Raw genomic sequence first — 23133 nt, 5'->3', positions numbered from 1 at the left:
ACTTTTTCTACTAACCAAGTAATGTTGAGTCTACCTAATGCTGAAACTGATGGCTATTTTATAGGCCAGTTGTGTTTTATTGAACTTTTAATATAGAATTAGGTTTTGAGGAATCATTTTACTTGTTCACCAAATCTATATAATAAAAATGTTCTCTTTTTTTAGGTAGTTTGTTTTGTTATCCTTTGAGAAATAAATACTGTCCTAAAAATCCTTTTACATTCCAGTTTCATGAATAGTTACAGTTGCATCAGACTTACTTTCTTGTCTTAATAAATGGCGAAAATTTTAAGCTTCACCTTTAACTTTTATTAAAAATACCACTCGTTGGCAATAGAACTTTACTTACTGTTTTGAAAGAAACATTTTGAATTGGGCCATGCTTTGTGATCTGGCTGTTGCTAGAAATTCTAAGACCCCACCTAAGAATTTATTGATCTTTCAGTTTTCAATTGTGATGGAATCTCTTGGGTTCCAAATCCTTGTGAGTTCTGAGAATGGTGTGCTGAACTGATCTTTTTATCTGAAATTGTCTTTATTTTTAGTGAAGACAGATGGCGGTATAGAAAGAACCTGGGAGATCGACCTTCTAGACCCATTTCTCTTAATTTCTCCTTTTCTGACTTGGGCAAATCAGTTAAGCTACTAGACACAGGCCTCATGTTTTCTCGTCTATAAAATGAGGGGTTTTGGCTAGACACTCTCTAAAGGATCGATTCTACCTTAGGCACCAAGAGTTTAATATTTTGAATACCACATAAAATTAAGTTTTGATATTCTTAACTTTCTTGCCAGACAAATGTATAATTTAGACATAGCTCTTAAAACTATCTGAAATCAAGAGCAGGAATGAAAGTATGCTATTCTTCTTCCACTCTTTGGCTTTATATATGGGAAGATGACTAATTGGTAAATAGACAGTTGGAGTGAGAGATGCAAGTCTGTGGTCATTGGATAGACTTAAGCTAACTGTTTTAAAACAGCTACTCACCATAGAATGAATAACTAACAGTTATACTCCAACAGAGTTGTATCATTAAGTGGTTTATAAATTTCCTCCTTTAAAAAAAAAATGCAAGGCAAAACTAGCTCAGCTGGGTACCAACTACATAATGCTGGATTGAGATAGAACACAGTTACAGAGTTCAGTTTGATTAGAATGAGTCTCCAGGAGGAAAATAAGACATAATTTACTTCGGATAAATGATATACTGAGTTGATCTATGTATTTGTTTTCTCTTACTGTTTCTGGGCTTCTGGCTGTTAGTCTCCAGCTCTCTTTTGTTTTCATTGAGAGGGATTGGAAGTACTGTGTTTAAAAAGAGAGGTAGACATTATCTAATACAGAATTGTCTGACTAAAATTAATATATATATGTGTGTGTGTGTGTGACTGGATTATCAGTAATACAATAGCTTGAAGGATAAAGTTGCTGACTAAAATGTTAATATTGGTTCTGTCTTGTTGGAATTATTCAGTACAGTGCAATTTTTAATCACTGAGAGAAACTACAGCTTGAGAAACTTGAGTCTGCCTTGCATTTGTTTCATTTGAGCATATAAAGCATGCAATAAAGGCCATTGCTAATGAGGATAAATGTGTACATATATTAACTATCTGTACAATTCTTTGTTCCTTTATAATTTTTCTTACCTTCTAGTGTTTTTTAGTTTTTTTAATTTTTAAAAAATTTTTTAATCTCTACACCCAATGTGGGGCTCGAACTCATAAACCCAAGATCAAAAGTTGCATGCTCTACCAACTAAGCCAGCTAGGTGCCCCTGTTGTTTTTCAATAGATGCTGCTGGAGGTGCCATGGAATAAAATACTAGAGTCAAGGCAATATCATTAAAGAATTAAGTTTTTGACTGTTTTTGTATTGTATTTTGTTGAGTTAATACTTTTTCAGTAATAAATTAGTTCCTGATAACCACAGAGTTAATGGTAGCATTGGTTACAGTGAACTAAAATGCTTAAAACTTTGGGGAGAGAGTATTGTTTTCATTTGGGTTTTTTGTCTTTACCTAACTAGTTTAAATAATAAAAAGATTCTTTGAAATGAAAGAACAGAAACATTTGAAAAGGGAATATGCTGCTAAATCTTATCTTGTTAATGTATCTTCTCTAAAGAAATTACTCTTAGAATTCTTGTTTTATAAAATTTTACTTTCTTAAACGAAGATAGAGTATTAATGTAGACATTGTTTTCTCAGAAAAGCATTGGAAGATTAAAGGTAACTTTTTTTTTTTTTTTTGGCGTGTAATAACCCATGAACAATGATTTTAAGTTAGAGCTGTTGTGAAACAGAAGTAATTGGGAAAATATGTGCATGTGTATTGCTTGAGTTGGGACACTGCGGTTACGCTTAACAGACTTTCATTTTCTGCTCTCAAGAATAAGCCTGATTCCTGTCTTATAGTAAGATCAGTTCATGCTCATGTATAATGGAAATTCTCAAAAGCTTAAACTCTTTTCTTTCTCAGTTTTTTATTTCTGAAGAAAAACAAAAACTTGTGCAGTGTTCAACCTGCCCAGAAAGTCCAAGGTGTTAGAGGATTTAATTTCTTAACTGTGTTGGTGTTTTCTGAGTCAATCCAAAAGCTTCTAACCTCTTCTCCATTGTTTGGCACTGCGTTTCTCACTCTTGTTAATATGAAAAAGCTTTCAAAATGGGCTGTTATCTGAATTTAAAAAAAGAACAAAAAAAGAGAAGTGTACACTGTGATGTAGTAAACTATTCTTACATTGTAGGCCTGTGTCTATTTAGTAATTTTTCACAAAGATCTTCTTTGAGTTTTCAACCACTAGCAAGAATCTCTCTTCATCTTATTTATCCATAAAATGGTTTTGACATTTTAAATCCTGCAGTGTTACCTTTGTTCATTTCATGATACAGTATCCTTTTGGCATTATTTAATCCGAAGATAAAAATTGAATTTAAAATAAATAAAGAATAAAAAATAACACTCAATACTTTTTTTCTTCCAAAATTTAAACTTTATGGATGTAAAAAATTTTGCAGTTTTAGTAATAATAAAAAATAAATCACCAGACTGGTAGAGCAGGTTTGGTGTTGTTTGCATTTATGTGATTATTGTGTAACAAGATTACACAGATGGTCACTTTGGTATTTTACCATCTAACATTCAGTGATGTTCAATTTTTCTTTTTCCTTTTTCTTTATATTCCTTCTAAATCCTAAATAGTTTGTGGCAGCTGGAGATCACTTAGTCCACCACTGTCCAACATGGCAATGGTAAGTAATCTTGAGTGAGAAATCGAAAATTAGTAAAAGGTATGACTTCATAATCACGGCAATTTGCAAAATAAATTAGGGCATGAACTTTAGAATGACCAGTTTAACCCTCTTCTAGTAGATTTCTTTGTTAAGCAGTGTGCCCATGATACTTAAAGTAAAATACAGGCTGACAAATTGGGTGTTATACCTATTTTGTTTTGCTCCATTAGAATAAGAGATATTTTTGAGATAAATGTCTTCCTTTATTAGTATTCACTTTCTTTGTAGTGTCTAGGTCTGATCTTACGGTGGATCTTTAAAAATTAATGTTCAAGAGTTCAATAAATTTGACCAGCTCACTTTTTTTTTTAACTAAAATGTTTATTGAATATTTTTATAACATTAATAAACACAGACATGTTACAGTCTTATGTTTTTTAATCATAAAACTTTGTATTCACGTTCAAAAGTATGTTCCCATTTTAGGAATTAGCCGAAAAGAAGGTTCATGATACTCATTAAGGTCTTAACTGGAAATTTGCTGGTAATAGGCTTTTTACATTTTAATTTTTTCATTAACACTTTTAATTATAAAATTAATTTAAGCAACTTAGCAGATCTCATAACATATTTTAAATATTCTGAATAATAACAATGTTTTAAAACAAATGCTGTTTCAGTACTTTCAAGTACTTACAGTAAAACTACCTGTGGCTGAAAAAGTGATCCCAATACTGACAGAGCTGTTTTAATTTAAAGGCTAGAATTGTTTTGGAATTACCATCTTGTTTGGATATAAGTGGCTCAACTCCTTCTCCCCCGCCCCCTTTTTTTTTTAAATTCCCCCAATGACACTTTTACAATTGTTGTTGAAAGGCGTAGTTTTGATTTGGGAGCAGGGGTTCTAAAATTAATAAAGTTAGAACTGATACTGTTTTCCTTCATATCTAAAAAGCTTTAACAGTTAAAACTGTTTTAAGCCAAAGTTGAAACTCTCTTTTATCTGTGGCCTATTCTCTTCTTAATTTTTATATTTGACACATACCCAAAATAGTTGTTACTGCTCTTTGTCAATTGCTCTTTTAGAACGCTGTTTCTTAATGTACAAAAAAAGACCAAAATGTCAGGTTTATTTTTATGTCCTTGTCTTCCTTACGTGTATTTCTGTTTTGTATTTAGAATTGAGTTAATATGATAGCAGTTGTCTGATGTAGTAAGGGTGATTGATTTTTTTTAGATTACAAATTGTTAAAACTATATTTAACTTGGTTCTAGCCTACAATTTTTTATATTTCAAGTCAAATAGGTATATAAAATTTAAAATAATATACATTTTATAAAAGGAAGTAATTTAGGATTTTCTTTAATAGGTATACATTTTCTTTAGGTTTCTTAGTCATAGTCTTTATTTGTCTAATTAGTTCAAACATATGATTAATAGTAGTATTATGGAGGTTTGGTATATGGTCAGGCTCTTCCTTTAGCAGGTAGTTTATAGTTTCACTTTATGAAATGTGATAGTTGAAATAGTTTTATTGTAACTTAGAAGTTAGTTACTCCAGTGTCCATACTGGCCGAACAGCTGGAGCCAAAGGAGCAATTCATTTTAAACCTGTGCTAGAAAAAGATAATTTGTATGTTACAGTTTTGTGTCTGCAGGCACCATCATGACCTTGTTGTATATTCTTCACTCAGAACTTAAGGCATTGCCATTTCATTGTTGAATTTGACAGTTGAGAATGGTCTAAAGAAGCCTAGGAGGCTACTAAAAGGTAGTAGGTCATTTCCTGGCTTTATTTTGTGCTCAAATGTATTAAACTTTAGACTGAAGCTCTGATAAGGCAGCAGACTCTCAGTTTTTGCAATAAACCACATGCCGCTCCAGCTCTGGCCAATTCCATTATGAGACCCACAGAAGAATCTTTGAACCAATTCTTGATAGTCCAAAGTAGCTATGAAAAATCAGAAATGGTTATAGCTGGCTCTGACCCACAGAGGGAATAGTGTTGAAGAGCAGGAGCCCTGCTGTTCTGTGTTTTGGTTTTATGACTGTGAGCCATCTGACTTCTTTAAGCTAAAATGGAGATGTTAATATTACCTCTTTGAGTTCTGAGGAGTAAATAAAAGTTAGAGTTTTAAGTCTTACACTTAATAAATACTTGATAAAAGGATTTTTTCTGTTTTCACTCATTATTTTTAACATTATCATCTTGTGACTCAAAGCATCTTTTTTCTCTTAGTTCCAATTTTAATAGAGTGGAAGAAACAAGGATCTTGCCAACCACCTACTTTGTTATGTAATGTCATGCAACTATTTTTCTGGCCTCCTCTTGGTCTGAAGATGTCTGAAGTAACAATACTTTAGAACTCAAAGTCTGAGATTATACTCACTAAGGAACAACATTTTCTTTTTGTTTGAGGCAAACATAATAGTTGTTTAGTAATTCTGTATTGTTGTCTTTTTTGTCTCATGTGTAATATAAATTCTGTTAGGTCTGTCTGTGTCTCTTAGTACATTTTACTTAGAATGCTGTGTCTTTCCATGCCCTAACATACATCACTTAACAGCATCCTTCCCAAACCAGTCTTGAGACCGTTTTCTCAAGAGTGTGGATTGTGTAGTTTTGGTATTTAGATGTGATAGCTTCTGTTCTGTCTTTGCCTGTTAAAATAGTTCTCATATTTGGTCCTTTTTACTCTTTAAAGGGCTACAGGGGAAGAATTGAAAGTGAAGGCATATCTACCAACAGGCAAACAATTTTTGGTCACCAAAAATGGTAAGAATTACATTGTGTATATCAGTGAATCTTGCACAAAGAGTTATATTTAAAAAAATAAAACTTAATTTATGCTTGAAGCCATACTTACAGCTTCTCTCAGACAGAAACTTAAAAATTTGATGAAGTGCTGTGTTTTCTGTTGCTAGAGTATTTTTTCCTTATTTGGTTTTTACCCTCTTCCTTTTTGTTACTTCTTTTTGCCAAAAAGATCCACTTGTAAGGTGTGGAGGAAAAGGACCCGAGCAGAGTTGGAATTTTAATGGCCTTTTTTAAAAGTTGACTTCATAGTCATAATTTTTTTAGCTGTTTGATTCTGATCTCCTTTAGACTTAAACATTTGTCATGAAAAATGAAATTGATACTACCTTTGACATCTAAAAGCTCCAAGCTAAAGATTTTATTATCCATTGTGTCTTTTAAAGATTGCCTTTAGGAACAAAATTGTTTTTTGAAACAAGTGGTTTCTTATTTATGAAAACAGCCTCAGAAGGTTGTTATAGTCCCTATCTAATCACAAAACAGCACAGTGATTTTTGTTCTGGTTTATCTATTACAGCAAAGGAAAACATGTATAACATACCAGGTTTTTTTTTTCTTTCCTCCAGCATATGTTTTATTAGAGTTGATCATTTATATCCTGCTTGTTTTTTAAAGAAATCAGGAGATGAATAGCAATTTCTCGACTCTACATCATGTTTTTACCTTATAATTGTTCAGTTCTAGGTTTATGTGAATAAAAATAACTGTTCACACATATGCTATGTGAAAAACTTGGCTCCAGTATTATAGAAGATAGTAAAATTTAGCAGTTACTGACTTTTACACTAGCTTATCCTTTATGAATAGCTGGAACTTAGGTATGAATTATGAAATACATATTGAAAGTTACTGCAGCATTACAAACTGAAGGTCACCTCTACCACCTCTGAGAATGCCAGGTGGTGCCTTCATGTTTTGAGAGTAAAGCCATTAAAATAAGGTATTATTATGCATTAGCCTGAAATTGTACAGTGTCATCTCTGGCTTTAGCCTGCTGTTCTTCACAGACCATCAGGGTAAAGAATACACAGAAACTTTCAAGTAGAGAGGCACTTGGATGGCTCAGTGAGTTAAGCATTGGACTCTTGATATTGGCTTAGGTCATGATCTCATAGTTTGTGGGATTGAGCCCCATGTCAGGTTCTGTGCTGACCGTGTGGATCCTGCCTGGGATTCTCTCTCTCCCTCTCTCTCTGCCCCTCCACCTCTTGTGCTCTCGCTCTCTCTCTCTCTCTCTCTCCCTCCCTCTCTCCCTCCCTCTCTCCCCCCCCCCCCCCCCCTCCCTCTCCCCCTCCCTCTCCCCCCCTCCCCCTCTCCCTCTGTCAAAATAAGTAAATAAACAAAAAAAATTTTCAGTAGAACTTTTCTACCTGTGTTCTGACAGAGGTATTTAGGGAAAGATAAGTGTGATCATTATGTATTTGTGAGCTGAATATAACTCTTTAAACACTTACTTAAGCACTTATTAGAAATGAAATACAGTATTTCCTTAAAATGGAATAAATTTTCTCTTTTTTTCTAATGGATTCATAGGAAGCAGATTATGTGCTAGTAACTGTATTTGCCACTTGTTTAATAGTGCCATGCTACAAGCGGTGCAAACAGATGGAATATTCAGATGAATTGGAAGCTATCATTGAAGAAGATGATGGTGATGGGGGATGGGTAGATACTTACCATAACACAGGTAAGAGGAGAATAAAATACTGTATTTTAGTCTAAATTGTTTTAAACTCTTTTACAATCTTTTATAACAGCATTGATTTTAAAAAACAACAACAACAAAGGATACATAAGGCACAGTTGTCCCAATACACTTTTACCTGAAAAATAGCAGGAAGACAAATTGGAAAAAAAAAGAAAAAGTGCCTTTGGATAATACCAAATTTCTATAGTACTGCTACTTCAGTAGCAATTTGAAAATATCCATATCATTTTCTTTATTTCTAAAGAAAGAAAGACAATTAGTATTGCTGAGTATGCATACTGCTTTGCTTTAGAGTTCCTTATTTACGTGTCATTCCATTGCTGTGTGATGAACTTTAGGACAGGAACTATGCTTATATTTATTGTACTCCAGAGACCCACATTTAAAATTATTTAATAATTATTTGTTCAGTGACAAACACTGTATACTCTGTGGAGGTAGAGATTCATTGCTGAATCCTCAGTATCTAACATAGTATCTGATACACAAGTTGATCAATAGATTTTTGTTAAAGAAATTGACTAAATTTAAGCCTTTCGTAAGTGTGTTTGCAGAAGTTGTAAATCTGAATATGATTTTTTATTCCAAGTCCTAAACACCGATTTTGCTACTGTATTTAACTGTGTAAACGTAGATTAGTATATGCTGCTATAGCTAACTACCATTTATGACAGGGACAGCAGCATATACTAATGTGCGTTTATGTAGTTGTATGTAGTTACATAATATATAGTTACATGAATTAATTAATGTTAGTTAATAGTTAACAATTAATAGTTAATTTACACAGTTATATAAGTGCCATTTTTGGCTTAGTTTTAATGGAGAAAATGTGTTCTGAGTTTAAATCTAGGTACTAAAAATAAATTTTCTAAGTCCTAGAGAGTAGCAGCTGTATCAAAAGTAGTACTAGCACAGAGTTTCTCAGTCTTAGCAGTACTAACATTTTGGGCTGCGTGATTCTTTGTTGTAGCATTTCCTGTACATTGCAGAATGTTTAGCAGTATCTCTGGTACTAGATGCCCACTAGATGCCAGTAGTACTTACCCAATTGTGGTAATTAAGAATGCCTCCAGACAGTACCAAGTGTTCTGTGAAGGACATATTGCTGCCATCTGTTGAGACCCATACAGTAGTCAGAGGGCTAAGTAATCTGCACAGGAAAAAGTACCTTGTTAGGTCAGTTTTTCTCTACCCTTAAAAAGGGACACTGCCATGTGTTTCTTCATGGTGATAGAAGCATAGATTCAGTGCTTGGGCTTCTTCATTTGAAACCTGTTTCTTTTTCTTTCTTCCAGGATTTTATTTAAATTCAAGTTAGTCAACATATGGTGCAGTATTGGTTTCAGGAGTAGAATTTAATGATTCATCACTTTAAAAAAAAAAAAAAAAAAAAAAGGTTAGAGTGGGAGAGAGCCAAAGCATAAGAGACTGCTAAAAACTGAGAACAAACTGAGGGTTGAGGGGGGGTGGGAGGGAGGGGAGGGTGGGTAATGGGTATTGAGGAGGGCACCTTTTGAGATGAGCACTGGGTGTTGTATGGAAACCAATTTGGTGATAAATTTCATATATTGAAAAAAAAAAAATATATATATATGTATATATAAAACAAAAATAATGATTCATCACTTAATATATAACACACAGTGCTCATCCCAAGTACTCTCCTTAGTGCCCATCACCCATCTAGTCCATCCCCTAACCCACCTCCCCTCCAGCAGCCCTCAGTTCTCTATAGTTAAGAGTCTCTTATGGTTTGCCTCCCTCTCTGTTTTTATCTTATTTTGCCTTGCCTTCCCCTGTGTTCATCTGTTTTATTTCTTAAATTCTACATAGGAGTGAAATCATATATTTGTCTTTCTCTGACTGACTTATTTCACTTAGCATAATACACTCTAGTTCCATCCATGTTGTTGTAAATGGCAAGATTTCATTCTTTTTGATGGCTGAATAATATTCTGAAACTTGTTTGTTTAACGTGTTGAGTGTTAATTAGTCAAGGCCTTAAGAAAATGTGGTTTGAAAACCTTTATTTTTTGACCTTTCCAAAATTGTTCAGCTGCTCTGCTTTAGTTTTCCTGTGTCTGGAAGACATGAGCAGGACCTCTATAGGCAATTGTTGACTAACCAAAGCCATTAGTTGTATCAGTATGTTTCTGATGTGAAGTAAATGAGCTATTCTGTTGTCTGGTTGTATTCTATTCCATAATCACTAGCTCAAAATTTGGTGCATATTTACAAAGGCATTCATTACAGAGGTAAGTAGGTGTTAGTACGATTGGATTGATGAAAGTCTATTAAAGAAATTCAAAACTGAAAAAATGTTTGCCCTGCTGGAGAGATATCCTTAGAATTTTAGTTTAAATTCTATCCTGATCTGATTAAAACACTACTTCCGTTGGACTCAAAAGGCCATGTGCCTGGTTCCTTAGTTACCTCAGTTCTCTTTGCTTCATCCTTGCTTCTCATAGGTTTCTTTTATTTCTCTTAGCCCTTGTATTAGTCGTGGTTCTCAGAGAAACAGAAACAATATATAGATATAGATTAGATTATAGAGGTAGATACAGGTATAGATACATAGGTATACGTAGATTTATTTTGAGGAATTGGCTTACATGATTGTGGTAGCTAGCAAGATTTCAGTTTATAGGATGGACTGGCCAGCAGGCCGAAGACCCAGGTAAGGGTTGATTGCTTCCGCCTGAGTGTGAAGATAGTCTGAAAGCAGAATTCTTTCCTTCTGAGCACTTCAGTCTTTTCTTATAAGGCCTTCAACTGATTGGATGAGGCCCACCTACATTGTGGGGAGTGATCTACTTTACTCAAAGTCTACTGATTTAAATGTTAGAGTCTACAAAAATCTAAAAACCACCTTCAGAGCTACATCTAGACTGGTGTTTGACCAGGCATCTGGACACAGTAACGTAGCCAAGGTGACATAAAATTAACCATCACAGTCTTTGAGAATGTTACCCTCATTAGAGTCATTTCAGCTTTTTTTTTTCTTTGTCCTACATTTAGAAGAGTCTAGTGGCATACTACTGCATTATTATATATAAATGAATTGAAGAGGTTTTTTTCTTTGTATCTATGTATTGGATTCAGGGAATCATTTTGTAATACCAATTCAGTATGTTAAGATTTGGATCTTAATGTTATGAAATAATCGTATCTATTATGTAATAATTTCTAAAAAAGGATGAAGTAAAAGCATTGTGCTAGAGCTGTGGATTGTGATATTTTCTATTAGTAAAAAGTGAGTTATTCTTTGGACATGTTGAACAGATGTATCAAAGTTTTAGAAGATTAAAAAGGGAGCAAAGCATATTTTGTATGTAGAGTTTTTTCTCTAGTGTATCTCATCCTTCTTAAACTATCAAATTAGGGGGGCACCTGGGTGGCTCAGTTGGCTAAGTGTCCGACTTCAGCTCAGGTCATGATCTTGCGTATCATGAGTTCAAGCCCCACATCGGGCTCTGTGCTGACAGCTCAGAGCCTGGAGCCTGCTTCGGATTGTGTCTCCCCCTCTCTCTGCCCCTCCCCTGCTTGTGCTCTCTCTCTGTCTCTCAAAAAATGAATAAATGTTTAAAAAAATTTTTTTTTAAATAAACTATCAAATTAGAAACATTGACATGTTCTCTCTCTCCCTGTCTTTCTGCCCCTCCCCCACTCATGTTCCCTCCCTGTCTCTGTCTCTCTTTCTCAAAATAAATAAAGAAGCTTTTAAAAAAGTGGTGGTGGGGACGCCTGGGTGGCTCAGTTGGTTAAGCAGCTGACTCTTGATTTCAGTTCAGGTCATGATCTCATGATTTGTGAGTTTGAGCCCTGCATCAGGCTCCACACTGACAAAATGAGGCCTGCTTGGGATTCTCTGTCTCTCCCTGTGTCTCTGCCCCTCCCATGCTTGTTCTCTAAATGAATAAATAAATAAACTTAAATAAACTGACATGTATTTTAAATGAGAATGTACTTAGCTGACTTGTGGTGCTGCCATCTTCTTAGTGCCACCTTCATTGAGACAAGTATGCGAGGTAGTTGCTTAATGGGGTGCAGTAGACAGAGCATTGAACTAAAAGGTAGCACATATGGATTCGAATCCCAGTTTCTTCACTGTGAGACTCAGCAAGTCTCATTCGTTTCTTTATAAGGAGAAATGATTACCTAATTACCTCAAAGGATAGTGTTTATAAGGATAAAATAACCTATGGAAACAGTAAAATAGAAGGGTGCATGTAAGTGTGGTATGGTATTACTACTTCTGGCTCTCCTAGATTTCTGAAACAAATAACATTAATATCTTCTTGAGAAAATTTTAATGCAGGTTTAAATGAAATATGAATATGAATCCTATAGTCTTCTAATGTGTTCACTCTGAGAATGAATATATATTTGATAAAGACACTCACAGGGAAAGTAAATGAGGAATGGTAAATGAGTGATAGAATAATTCATGGTAAAATATAAAAATGGTATATTTTTTAATTTGAGAAGTGCTTTTGGCATTATTTATTCCTATTAGAGTTTATTTGTAAAAATACTGCTAACATTGCCTCCTTATTTCAGAGGAGTTGTAAGAATTTAGGTAATTTTAAGTGTTAATTTATATGTTGCTTGAATCTGGGAAATGGTAGATGTTTACACTTTAATCCAGGTATTTTTTTGAACTTTAAACAGGTATTGCAGGAATAACTGAAGCAGTTAAGGAGATTACATTGGAGAGCAAGGTACTGGTTAATTAGTTACATTTCTAAATTCAGTGTTGTAATTATTTGCATATATATATTCTTATTCAAGCTTTTTAAAATTCGAGTTATTTTTTTCTCCTCTCACTTTTTTATACAACCATATCAAAACTAGTCCTTCTTAGTGCTTATCTTCCTAAATCTGTGTATGATAAAATTTTTTTTTCAGATTGTAACTGGTAAAAACAACTAATTTTCACTAATTGGGAAGGCTACTATGCTAGTTTAAAAGAAATGTTTTTATTTTTAAGTATAAAATTTTCTGTGAATAGAAGTTTTTGAAGAGGTTTATGTACTTAGTGATTAGTAGCTACTAATTTCAAATTTTGTAGTTTAAACATTGTCTTAAGTAATTTACTCATTCCCTCTGTAATCTCTTAATTTATTGTTGTTTTCAGTGGAAGTTTTTGTTTTTGAAAATTTAAAGGTAAATTTTAACATCATCCAGAATGGATTTTGACTGAGTGGGAGCTAAATCAGTTGAGTTTTATTGTATGGTTTATTGTGGGGAGAGGGGATAAAAATCTGTAACGGGGTGGAATTTTTCTGCTTGAAAATTTTCAGTTAATTCAAGCTAACTTTATTATAGAAGCTTTTCATTTCTAAAGAGAGGATGATTGCAGCTGTCTTCATATTTTTATATTTGAAATAATATGAAAAATACAAAATGCCTTTATTCTTTTCTTTATTATTTTGTTAATAGTCAGATCTCTTAGAGAGCAGAATGTTTGGACAGAATAATTGCATTTCTTTTGTCCTTAGGAAACACTTGGTACAACATTTGCTACAAGTTTAAGATACTCTTTTTTGTGTGTTTTTATCATTTAGATCTTTTGGGATTCATAACTGAGTCTTAACAGGAAGGGTTAGAAACTAAAACAAGTTTTCTTTTTGTTTTGTTTTGTTTTTTTAATGTACAGTTTTATGCTTGCTAGGGATTAAGGTTCAGTTCATTGTCCTGAAAATTCAGCCTTTTGAAATTCTGTTTTTTGGAGAGTTTGAATGACTGAAAAACCCCAAAATGGCTTTGGCTACTTTAGAAAATCTTGTTTACTCCGGCTATTAATTATGTATCCTTCAGCCTTTGGGAATGATAAATGGCAGTGTAGTATGGGGTAGCATTTTATGATAGGTTGATGATAATTCTTGAAAGAATTGTTTATAAATGCAGTAGTGGTTAATATGGTACTTGATATCCCATCTAACATCCTTATGTCCTACTAAAGTGTAAATACTTAGAATAATGGACAACTGGAATATATCTTTCCTGTCATTTCCTATGTAATATAGAATTTATATTATTTTTCATAATTTAATGCTTAGAATATTTGTTGTCCAGACCCAAATATTAATCTTTCTTGTTGATTTCTACTGTATTCTGTTTCAAGTATGATCACCATGACATCAACATGATTAAAATTTCTCTTAACAATCACTTTGTCAGATATTGGCTCTTCTAATAATTACCCAGATATTATCTTTCTTCTCTGGTTTCACATTTTGAGTGTAGTAATGATACATACAATTTAAGCTTCTAGTGGTAAATAAAATCTTCCCTAAGTAAAATTACGAATTAGGTGAAACTAGATATCCAGGATTTTTTTTTTTTTTTTTACTTTACTACATTGACTTCACTTTTTTAGAATATTGATTTTGTGAAATAATTCTATATTAGGCTTGTCTTTGGTTAGCATTATTCTTTTATTCTAGTGCAAATATAGGTTAAAAATTGAACTGAAATCTTACATATTATAGTAACTGTAGAGTCTGATAATTTTACTTAATTCAACTGAAGATATTGTTAACAAATTAGAACATAATGTTTGATTTCTAATAAGTTTAACTTATAAATGTATTGTGATTTATAAAATATGCCTTTTTTTTCTTTTAAATTATGTGTGTAAGTTATAACTATGAACCAGTTTCCTAATACTAATGAATTGGTTAAATAAAAATACAGTTTTTTGGAAGTGCAACTGACAACTATTTTTAAATGGAGAGCTTAGGTGATTCTTGGTACTTCTATAATACTTTTATATTTTTCAGTCACAGCACTTAGCATATCATTTTTAATATTTGGCTTATGGGTTTGTCATCTCCAGTGGAGTAGGAGTTTCTTGAGGATAAGAACTGTCTTTACCACTCTCATTTTCACGGTGGTTTGCACTGTGCTGATGCATGAGTGCTCAGTGTGTGAACTAATGGACATACTTAAGTGACTTTAAATATACTTATTTTCAAAGGACAGTATAAAACTTCAAGATTGCTCAGCAATATGTGAGGAGGAAGAAGAGGAAGATGAAGGAGAAGCTGCAGATATGGAAGGTATTTGTGTTCTAGATTTGCTTTAATCACACTAGAATATGGATTTTGGAGTATTTGTAGTTGAGGCGGACAAGAATTCTACTCCATTGTGTTCTAGATTTTAACATTTAACAGCCTACAGAGGCTTTTATTTAAACTTAAGTAGTGCAGAACTTACCTTATCTTGGACTCTTCTACTTTACCTAAGGCATAGCCTTGATAGCATTATTTCTAGTGGGATACATCTTAGTCATAAATCTTTAACACTGGGGACAGCTCTAATTCTTTTTTTTTTTTCTTTAATGTTTATTTCTGAGAGAGAGAGAGAGAGAGCCTACACATGTGGGCACATGCTTGAACAGGGGAGGGGCAGAGAGAGAGGGAGACAGAGAATCCCAAGCAGGCTCCATGCTGTCAGCGCAGAGCTGGATGCAGGGGTCAAACTCACAGACCAAGAGATCATGACCTGAGCCAAAATCAAGAGCTGGACACTTAACCCACTAAGCCACCCAGGTGCCTGCTTAAAAGCTAATTCTTGAAAACTATTTCAGAGCAAAGTGTGCTCTTGTATTATGCATTTACTTTTCTTCTTTTGACCAAATACATAGAATTTATGGTGAGATAGAAATGTTCTGTAGCACGCAGAAGTGGAAGATGGTGCCAAGGAGAGTCGAGGCGCTGTTAATAGCAAGTGGCGTTTGCTCATGAGGAGATGACGCGTAGCTGAATTGCCAGCATAGTCTTGACTCAAAGTACTTTTCTGTTTTGTTTTCTAAATTACTTTTGAGTCTTCATGAAACCTAGCTGTATATCTGTTACTGAATTCTAGTGAGAGTTTTGTCCTTATTCTTGTGGCAAACACCCATTCTTGGAAGAAATCTGTATGAGTTACTTGTAACCAGAATTGCTCACAGCAGCCTCACATACCAACCATCCCAGTGATCGACTTCTGTATCTAAACCTCCAGTCCAGATCTCCTGAACTTCAGAGGTACTTGTGTAGTTTCCTTTGTACCTGGATATCTCATAATTGTCAGAACCACCTTCTTGCACAAATACTTTTGTGCATTCCATCTGTCTGAATGGTGTACAGTTATCCAGGCTGGGGTAGAGGGTAGGAAGAATACAGTGAAGAAAGCACTGTTTTTAGAGTACAAGTTGTGGGACTGCCTTAAATATCTGACCGACAGCCTTTTAGTGTGTTTGTGACATTTCCCTTGGATAGAGCTGAAGAAAAAATTGCTGTGTGTGGAATTTTGCTTAAAAAACTGTGTTGATGGTATAGGAGGTAATATAATAATTAATATAACAGGCAGTTTTCATTAGTCAGCAAATATTTATTGGGCAATATAGTATCTATGTAGCAGGCACTGTTCTTGGTGCTAGAGATAAAGCAGTAGACATCTTACGGAGCTTATATTCTAGTTATGGGAGACAAAAAAAAAACAATAGATAAGCAATATACTTTATTAGGTGGTTATAAGTATTAGCAAAATAAAGGAGGGGGAGGGGACAGAGAGTCTTGGGGAGGGATGAGTACTATTTAAAATAGGTTGATCAAGAAATTCATTGAGAACATGAATTTTAAGTAAAAGCCTGGCAGGAGGTGAGTGAGCAAGCTATTTGGATATCTGAGGCCCTGAGGAAGGAGCTTGTGTGGCTTATATAAAATACTGTGAGCAGGGGCACCTAGCTGGCTCGGTCGGTAGGGCATGTGACTCTTGATCTCGAGGTCATAAGTTCAAGCCCCACATTGGGTATAGAACTTACTTTAAAAAAAAAAAATCCTGTGTCCAGAGATGAGCGAGGGCAGAGAAGTAAGGCATGGAGTCAATGAGGTAACCTTGGGACCAGATCATGTAGGGCCCTGGCTTTAACTCAGTGAGATGAGAAGCCATTGGAAGGTTTTTGTAACTAGAAGAGCAACTTAGAATAAGATTTACTATTTTAACAGAATCACTGTAATTGTTGTATTGAGAACAGGCTGAAGGGGATTAGGGACAACAGGATACTGTTTGGATAATCTAGGCAAGAAATGATAAGAGCTTGGGCTCGAGTGGCAACACTGACAGTGATGAGAAATAGACTTCTGGACATATTTTGAGGGTAGGGTCGAAGGGATTTGCTGCTGAGTGGGAAGCGGCACGGGAGAGACAGAGAAGCCAAAGATTTTTGGTGTGAGTGTCTGGCAAGGTGTCTTGAACTGAGATGAGGAAAATTGTAGGACCAAATAGCTTTGGAGGGGGAGTTTAGGAGTTCAGTTTTAGATGTGTGCTGTTTGCCATGTACATTAGTCATTCCATTGGAGCCATAAGTAAAGAGTTAGATATTGTGAGCAGGGGTAAATTTGGGGATCAGTAGCATTTAAAGCCATTCAGACTGGATGAAATCATCAAGGGAGTAAGGGTAGATAGAGAAAAGACAAAGTCCAAAAACTGAGCCCTTGGTTACTATAGAGTTTTTTTAAAAGAAAAGAAAGAAAAAAAGGAAATAAAGTTGAGATGAAGAAGAACCAAGCATAGAAGTTAGTAAAGGAGAAGCCACTGAGATGAGAGGCAAAGCCAAGGAAAGTGTTCAGGAAGGTGGGAATAAATCATCCAGATGGTCTTAGAAGGTCAGTTAAGATGAAACCTGGGAATTTACCCCTGGATTCAGCAAAGAGGAAGTCACTGATGATTTTAATAAGCACACTTTATGCAATTATATAAACAGCCTTATGTTATACAGTGGAGTCACTGAGGGTTCTACAGTATCATGCCATTTGGTATTGCTAATAGACAGTAGTGTGGACCAAGCCTTGCCATGCTGATGTTCTCTGGCTTTGTCAGGTATAGTGCTGCTTTGGAAGTGTGGAATTAGCCCACTCATACCTATTCAGTATCTTCAGTTAAAAACAAAAGCAGGGGTGCCTGGGTGGCTCAGTCGGTTAAGTGTTCGACTCTTGGTTTCGGCTCAGGTCTCGATCTCATGGTTTCGTGAGTTTAAGCCCTGTGTCAGGCTCTGTGCTGACAGTGCAGAGCCTGTCTCCTGCTCATGCTGTCTCTGTGTCTCTCAAAATAAAAAAGTCAATAAATAAGTAAATAAAGTAATAACAAAAGCAAAAACCCAGGTTTTGAATGATACTCTGAAGTAATATATGTTATTTGGTTTAAGAAATCTTGTACTTGATTAATCTTTTGTTGCTTTTTATAACAGAATATGAAGAGAGTGGATTGTTGGAAACAGATGAGGTTTGTAAATTGAGTTTTTAGTTAACTTTTACTGAATAAACTTGCTGATTAATATTTCTAATAGTATCTTGATCTTTCCAGTAAACTTTTATTTATATGTTTACATTGGTTATAGCGTATAACATTTTAGCTTTGACTTTTAAGTTCTATTTGTTTTTGGAAAAAAATACAAGGTGGGAAAATTACCTTTTATAAATTGTTACATTCATACTAATTTTAATGGCTATAAATTTTTCTCCATTATTGCTAGGCTACCCTAGACACAAGGAAAATGGTAGAAGCTTGTAAAGCTAAAACTGATGCTGGAGGTGAAGATGCTATTTTGCAAACGCGAACTTACGACCTTTATATCACTTATGATAAATATTACCAGACACCACGGCTATGGTTGTTCGGCTATGATGAGGTACAAACAGAAAATATATTTATAATTTTTGGATTTACTTCCTTTGTCATTAGGTCCATGTGTATATACTGTGACCTTTTAAATTTTAGAAATCATTTGTTTTATAATTTCATGATTAATACTGAACTTGATTCTTATTTTAAAGAAACTATGAATTATTCAGTGTGACAATAACACTACTAAGAATTAAACAGAAATAATCTGCTACATATTTATTGCTTTGTTCTTGAGGTTATTCATTCATAATGTAAGAGAAATTGAACTTAGTTTCTTGTATTAAATTTTGGGGGTATTACATTTGTTGCGTACATAAGACATTTACAAAATGATCATGTTGCGTGTGTTTTTTTTCCTTAAGACGGAAAACCTTTTTTTTTTTTTAACTTGTTTACGTAATTGAATTAAGGGATAACTGAAATAAAATCAACTTGTTTTAACATGTATGTCATTCTTATGACTATAAATGGGAAAATAAAAAAGTAAAACAAAATAGGCCCCAAAGATGAATTAAAAAGTTATAAAATTGTTTCGACAGCTATGAACTTACTTTTTTGTGGAATCTTTACTGCAGCTGAAGTTATATAACCTTGGTGTACAGACTCCTTCCTCCTTTCCCTAGTATAAATAAATTGTAATTTCTTCCCCAAAGAGTCTGGTGATTCTAAATAGTCTGTAATAGTGTATTGCAGGTGATATGGGAGGGAGGGATATATCTATTTTAAACATTGAAGTTTAGGCCTGAAATTTTTTAAGTGTTTTTTCTTTGTTTGTTTTTGTTTTTGTTTTTTGAGAGAGAGCGCAAGCAGGGGGTGGAAAGAGGATCTGAAACAGGCTCTGTGCTGACAGCCGCCAGCCCAATGTGGGGCTTGAACTTCTGAACCACGCAAGATCATGACCTGAGCCAAAGTTGGATGCTCAATTGACTGAGCCACCCAGGTGCCCCAGGCTTGAAAGATTTTAAACAGTGATTTCAAAACATTTTTTATCATTTCAGCAAAGGCAGCCTTTAACAGTTGAACACATGTATGAAGACATCAGTCAAGATCATGTGAAGAAAACAGTGACCATTGAAAATCACCCTCATCTCCCACCTCCTCCTATGTGTTCAGTTCACCCGTGCAGGTGTGTGTGTGTGTGTGTGTGTATTGTGTTGTGTGTCCATAAGGATTTATTACTTGAGAGTCTGTAAACAAAGTGTCCTAACAGAAAAGTTTAATAAGCAAGTAAAATTCTCTTTTGTCTTTTTTAGAAAGGTTCTTGTGCTTAAATATGTAAGAACAAAGGAAAAAGACCAATTTATTTTAAGTTTAATTAATAAGACTATTTTTTATTCTCTTTGTGTGTTTAGCTATAGTGTAGTATAGATCTTTGTGGTTTTACTGTTTTCAGCTCCAAGAATAGTTTAGGAGATGCTTTTTAGATTAAAAAGTACTCATCATTTAGACATGGTTTGCCCTATTGTGACAAATCTTGCTATGAATGTGGAGTATAAAGTTATCCTTGTGTTTTTTATTTATCTCCTTTTATTGGTTAGTGAAGGAAGATGTATTCAGAGTTTCTATTTTCCTTTAGTCTCCAGTTAAGAGATATTCAGCCCTACTGTTTGGGATTTTCTTTGCATCATTGTGTTTTCTTAGGGCCAAGTAAGTGAAGCGGGCTCTATATGCACAATTTACTCTGTTATTTCTAATGGGTAACTCTTACAAATCACTGAGAAATTCTGGTAACAATATTTTTTGGATGAAAACTTTGGTATTCCATTGACTAATTAGATGCAACATTCTAGTTTTTAAAAATTCTTAGTATTTTCTTCTTATTTTTTGCAACCTCTTTGTCCTCATACTTTATCCAATAGAAAGCCTAGTTCATTTTTCCAGTTTATTTATGTCAAGAGTTGTTAATATTGCTAACTGAAAAGTAATTCAAGAGTCATTAGTTTTAGTTTTGAATTATCTGAAAGGTTTTCATTTTATTTTGTTGCCTTCTCTGATGGTTTGAGGTTTTAGGATGGTGCTTATCAAACTGAGGCATGTCTCTTTCTTAGCTGTGTTAGGGAAAAGAGATAAGTAATTTAACTGGTAATTAATGTTAAACGTTTTAATAAATGGCTGTATTATACAATGTAATGTAAGTAGCAAAAAGTTGGGGGCCTATAAGGTAAGATTTCAAGTACATTTTAGGCCTGGCCATGGGCCACCTCAGATTATGTTTTTGGATTCTCAGGACTCTGAGAATCCTTTATTTTTTTTTTTTTTTTTTAAACTGTATTTTATTTTTATTTTGAGAGAGAGTGAGCAGGGGCTTATTCTCAGCTAAATATTTGAGCAGCTGAAATCCCAGCATTGTAAATATGTCTTTGTTTTTTTTTTTTTTTTTTTTTTTTTTGATTAGCTGTTACCATGTAGGTTTTTTGAATTTGCCTGGTATAATTCTTGTTTCTTAGAGCACACAGCCCTTGCTCTGCAATTATACCCTGGCATGGTTTCCCTTTTCTCTAGTTTTCTGCTGCACTATCCCCCAAACTCCTTCAGCCCGCATTGTAGGATAGCTAACTAGTGCCATTGTGTTTGTGACTACCATAGCTTTTAAAATTTAGCCTGAGCTCCAGTAAAATATTCTACATGACTCAACAATCTGATTTGTTTGGGAAGAGGAAGGAGAATATTTTATAATATAACTATTACGTTAAAATTAATTCACTGACACTAATAAGGTAGATTCCTTGCTTTTCCTATTTTGATCTAATCTATGCTGATAAGATTTATTTATTCTTTTGCTTTTAGGCATGCTGAGGTGATGAAGAAAATCATTGAGACTGTTGCAGAAGGAGGGGGAGAACTTGGTGTTCATATGTATCCTTACCTGTGTATGTCATTAGTGGCACATTGGCTCCTAGGATTGTTTTCCTCTTTGGGACATGTAGTATAATGACACAGTACCTATAACTGTTTTAGCCCCTCATATCTGGAAGTCTTAATGGGAGTCTTTATTTAGAAAATGCCATATTGTGATAGTTATGCTTTGTCCAGATGATGAGCACATGTTCCTTTGTGCTCCCATCAGCCCTGCCTTATGACAGAACCTCGGTCAGTGTGTTTGTCTAGGTAGCAGCTTGCTAGTTGCTTTTGTTTGTGGAAGAGGCAATGGCTAAGAGTATGTCAATATAGAACCATTGCTCTTAATGGAAAAAAACGGGCAAAAAGAAGAGTAACCTACTAATTTAGAGGATAACACATGAGTATCTTTTCCCTAAGTATATTTCCAGTTTAACTATTATTAAAAAATGTGCTTCCCATCAGGTAAAAGTAAAGTTAGGTTGTGTCATTCTGAGGTCTCTGAAACAGAATTCAGCTTAATAGGTTAATAAAAAGTAAAGCACACGAAGTATATTTCATATATTCTTAAAATATAGTATCTTTTTTATTTTAAGAGCACCCTTCTTATATCTTACTATGGTTTTCCTACTTCTGGGGTTGACAAGAATAAACTAAACTGCTGGATCCTGAAATACATGTACCCATAGCATGGATTTGGCAAAAGCAGCCAAAGTCAATAATGTAGATGCCAAATAGTTTACATAAGTTTGGTGCTAGATTGATATAACACTTGGTTCTTGCCACTCAGTGTTAGATGTAGACTGTGAGGGGTCACCCCTGTCTTAGAACTGTAAAGGACCTAAAAATTGCTAATAAAGTGTGTCCCTCAGAAGAACACTGGGCTTATTTGACACTGAAACAAACCTGGAACCCTCGGACCAAGCCAGTCTGATTCCTGAAACCCTATTGCACATAACTTGAGCATTCATCTCTGTGTTGGAGACTGGGTAGCGACTTGTAAGACTCTGTGTTTAATAATTGAGTCATCAGTTCCCCCAATAAAAATTAAGGTCTTAATATTTTCAGGTGCAGTGGAACATAGAAAAAAAATTCAGGATTTTATTAAACACAGTCTAGTGTAGCAGATTGTATGGCAAGTACATACACTAACTACAATCAATCCTTATGGAGGGTTTCCACTTAATTATTTTTTTCTCTTTTGCTTCAGTGCTTTTATATTTTTTACCCTATGTTATTTTCTAACAAACTAATAGGCAGTAAAGGAACCATTTCCCACTCATTTAAACATGAACAACCTTGTTCTCACTTTTATATAAAAAAAAAAAATGGGCTCATGCAAACTCATACTTATTAGGAAGTTTCACATTTTAATACTAAATGGGAGTAGATCAAGCAGTCTTCAAGTTACAGAGAACCTCATGTTGAATAGACACAAACTTCCATGAATTATTTTTTAATATACTTAAGATTTTGTCTTATGTATTTTTTCTGAGAAATTGTTTAATAAGGATAATTACAATGTTAGCTTAAATCCTAGTACTATTTACCAAACAATTTTCCTTAGCTAAAGACCTTTAGGTATCTTCTAATTTTCTTGAAGTTCGTACAAGCTGTCATTCCAACAATAGAATATGACTACACAAGACACTTCACAATGTAACGAAGAGAGCATAGAATTTATCCTAATTACTGGTTCTGATTTTTAAAGAATTAACCCATAGATGTGACATTGACCATATACACCAATATGTACAATTTCTCTAATAAAGGGACTTATATGTTTATGCATTAAATAAAAAAAGTTCCACTACCAGCCTTATTTGTTTAATAAAAATGAGTGTAAAGAGAC

General features: G+C 34.2%; 2 protein-coding genes across 2 annotated transcripts in view; one reads left to right on the top strand and one right to left on the bottom strand.

Moving 5' to 3' along the window:
• The window catches only part of SLC35A5 (solute carrier family 35 member A5), a 24914-nt gene extending 24502 nt beyond the window's left edge, over nt 1-412 (bottom strand). The window contains exon 1 of the mRNA XM_049628172.1: nt 350-412. The gene's annotated coding sequence lies outside the window, so the exon portion shown is untranslated. The remainder of the gene's footprint in view (nt 1-349) is intronic.
• Nucleotides 1-23133, top strand: part of ATG3 (autophagy related 3) — a 26793-nt gene extending 3660 nt beyond the window's left edge. The window contains exons 3-12 of the mRNA XM_049628180.1: nt 3208-3257; nt 5946-6016; nt 7638-7745; nt 12441-12490; nt 14752-14833; nt 18007-18041; nt 18292-18447; nt 19442-19569; nt 21231-21299; nt 22863-23133. Coding sequence (XP_049484137.1) covers nt 3208-3257; nt 5946-6016; nt 7638-7745; nt 12441-12490; nt 14752-14833; nt 18007-18041; nt 18292-18447; nt 19442-19569; nt 21231-21299; nt 22863-22944 — 831 coding nt within the window. The 3' untranslated portion in view covers nt 22945-23133. The remainder of the gene's footprint in view (nt 1-3207; nt 3258-5945; nt 6017-7637; nt 7746-12440; nt 12491-14751; nt 14834-18006; nt 18042-18291; nt 18448-19441; nt 19570-21230; nt 21300-22862) is intronic.

Source organism: Panthera uncia, chromosome C2 (assembly GCF_023721935.1).
Source record: "Panthera uncia isolate 11264 chromosome C2, Puncia_PCG_1.0, whole genome shotgun sequence".
In the NCBI taxonomy this organism is placed as follows: domain Eukaryota; kingdom Metazoa; phylum Chordata; class Mammalia; order Carnivora; family Felidae; genus Panthera; species Panthera uncia.
The sequence above is the reverse complement of the archived record's forward strand: the minus strand, read 5'-3'. Positions and strand labels throughout refer to the sequence as shown.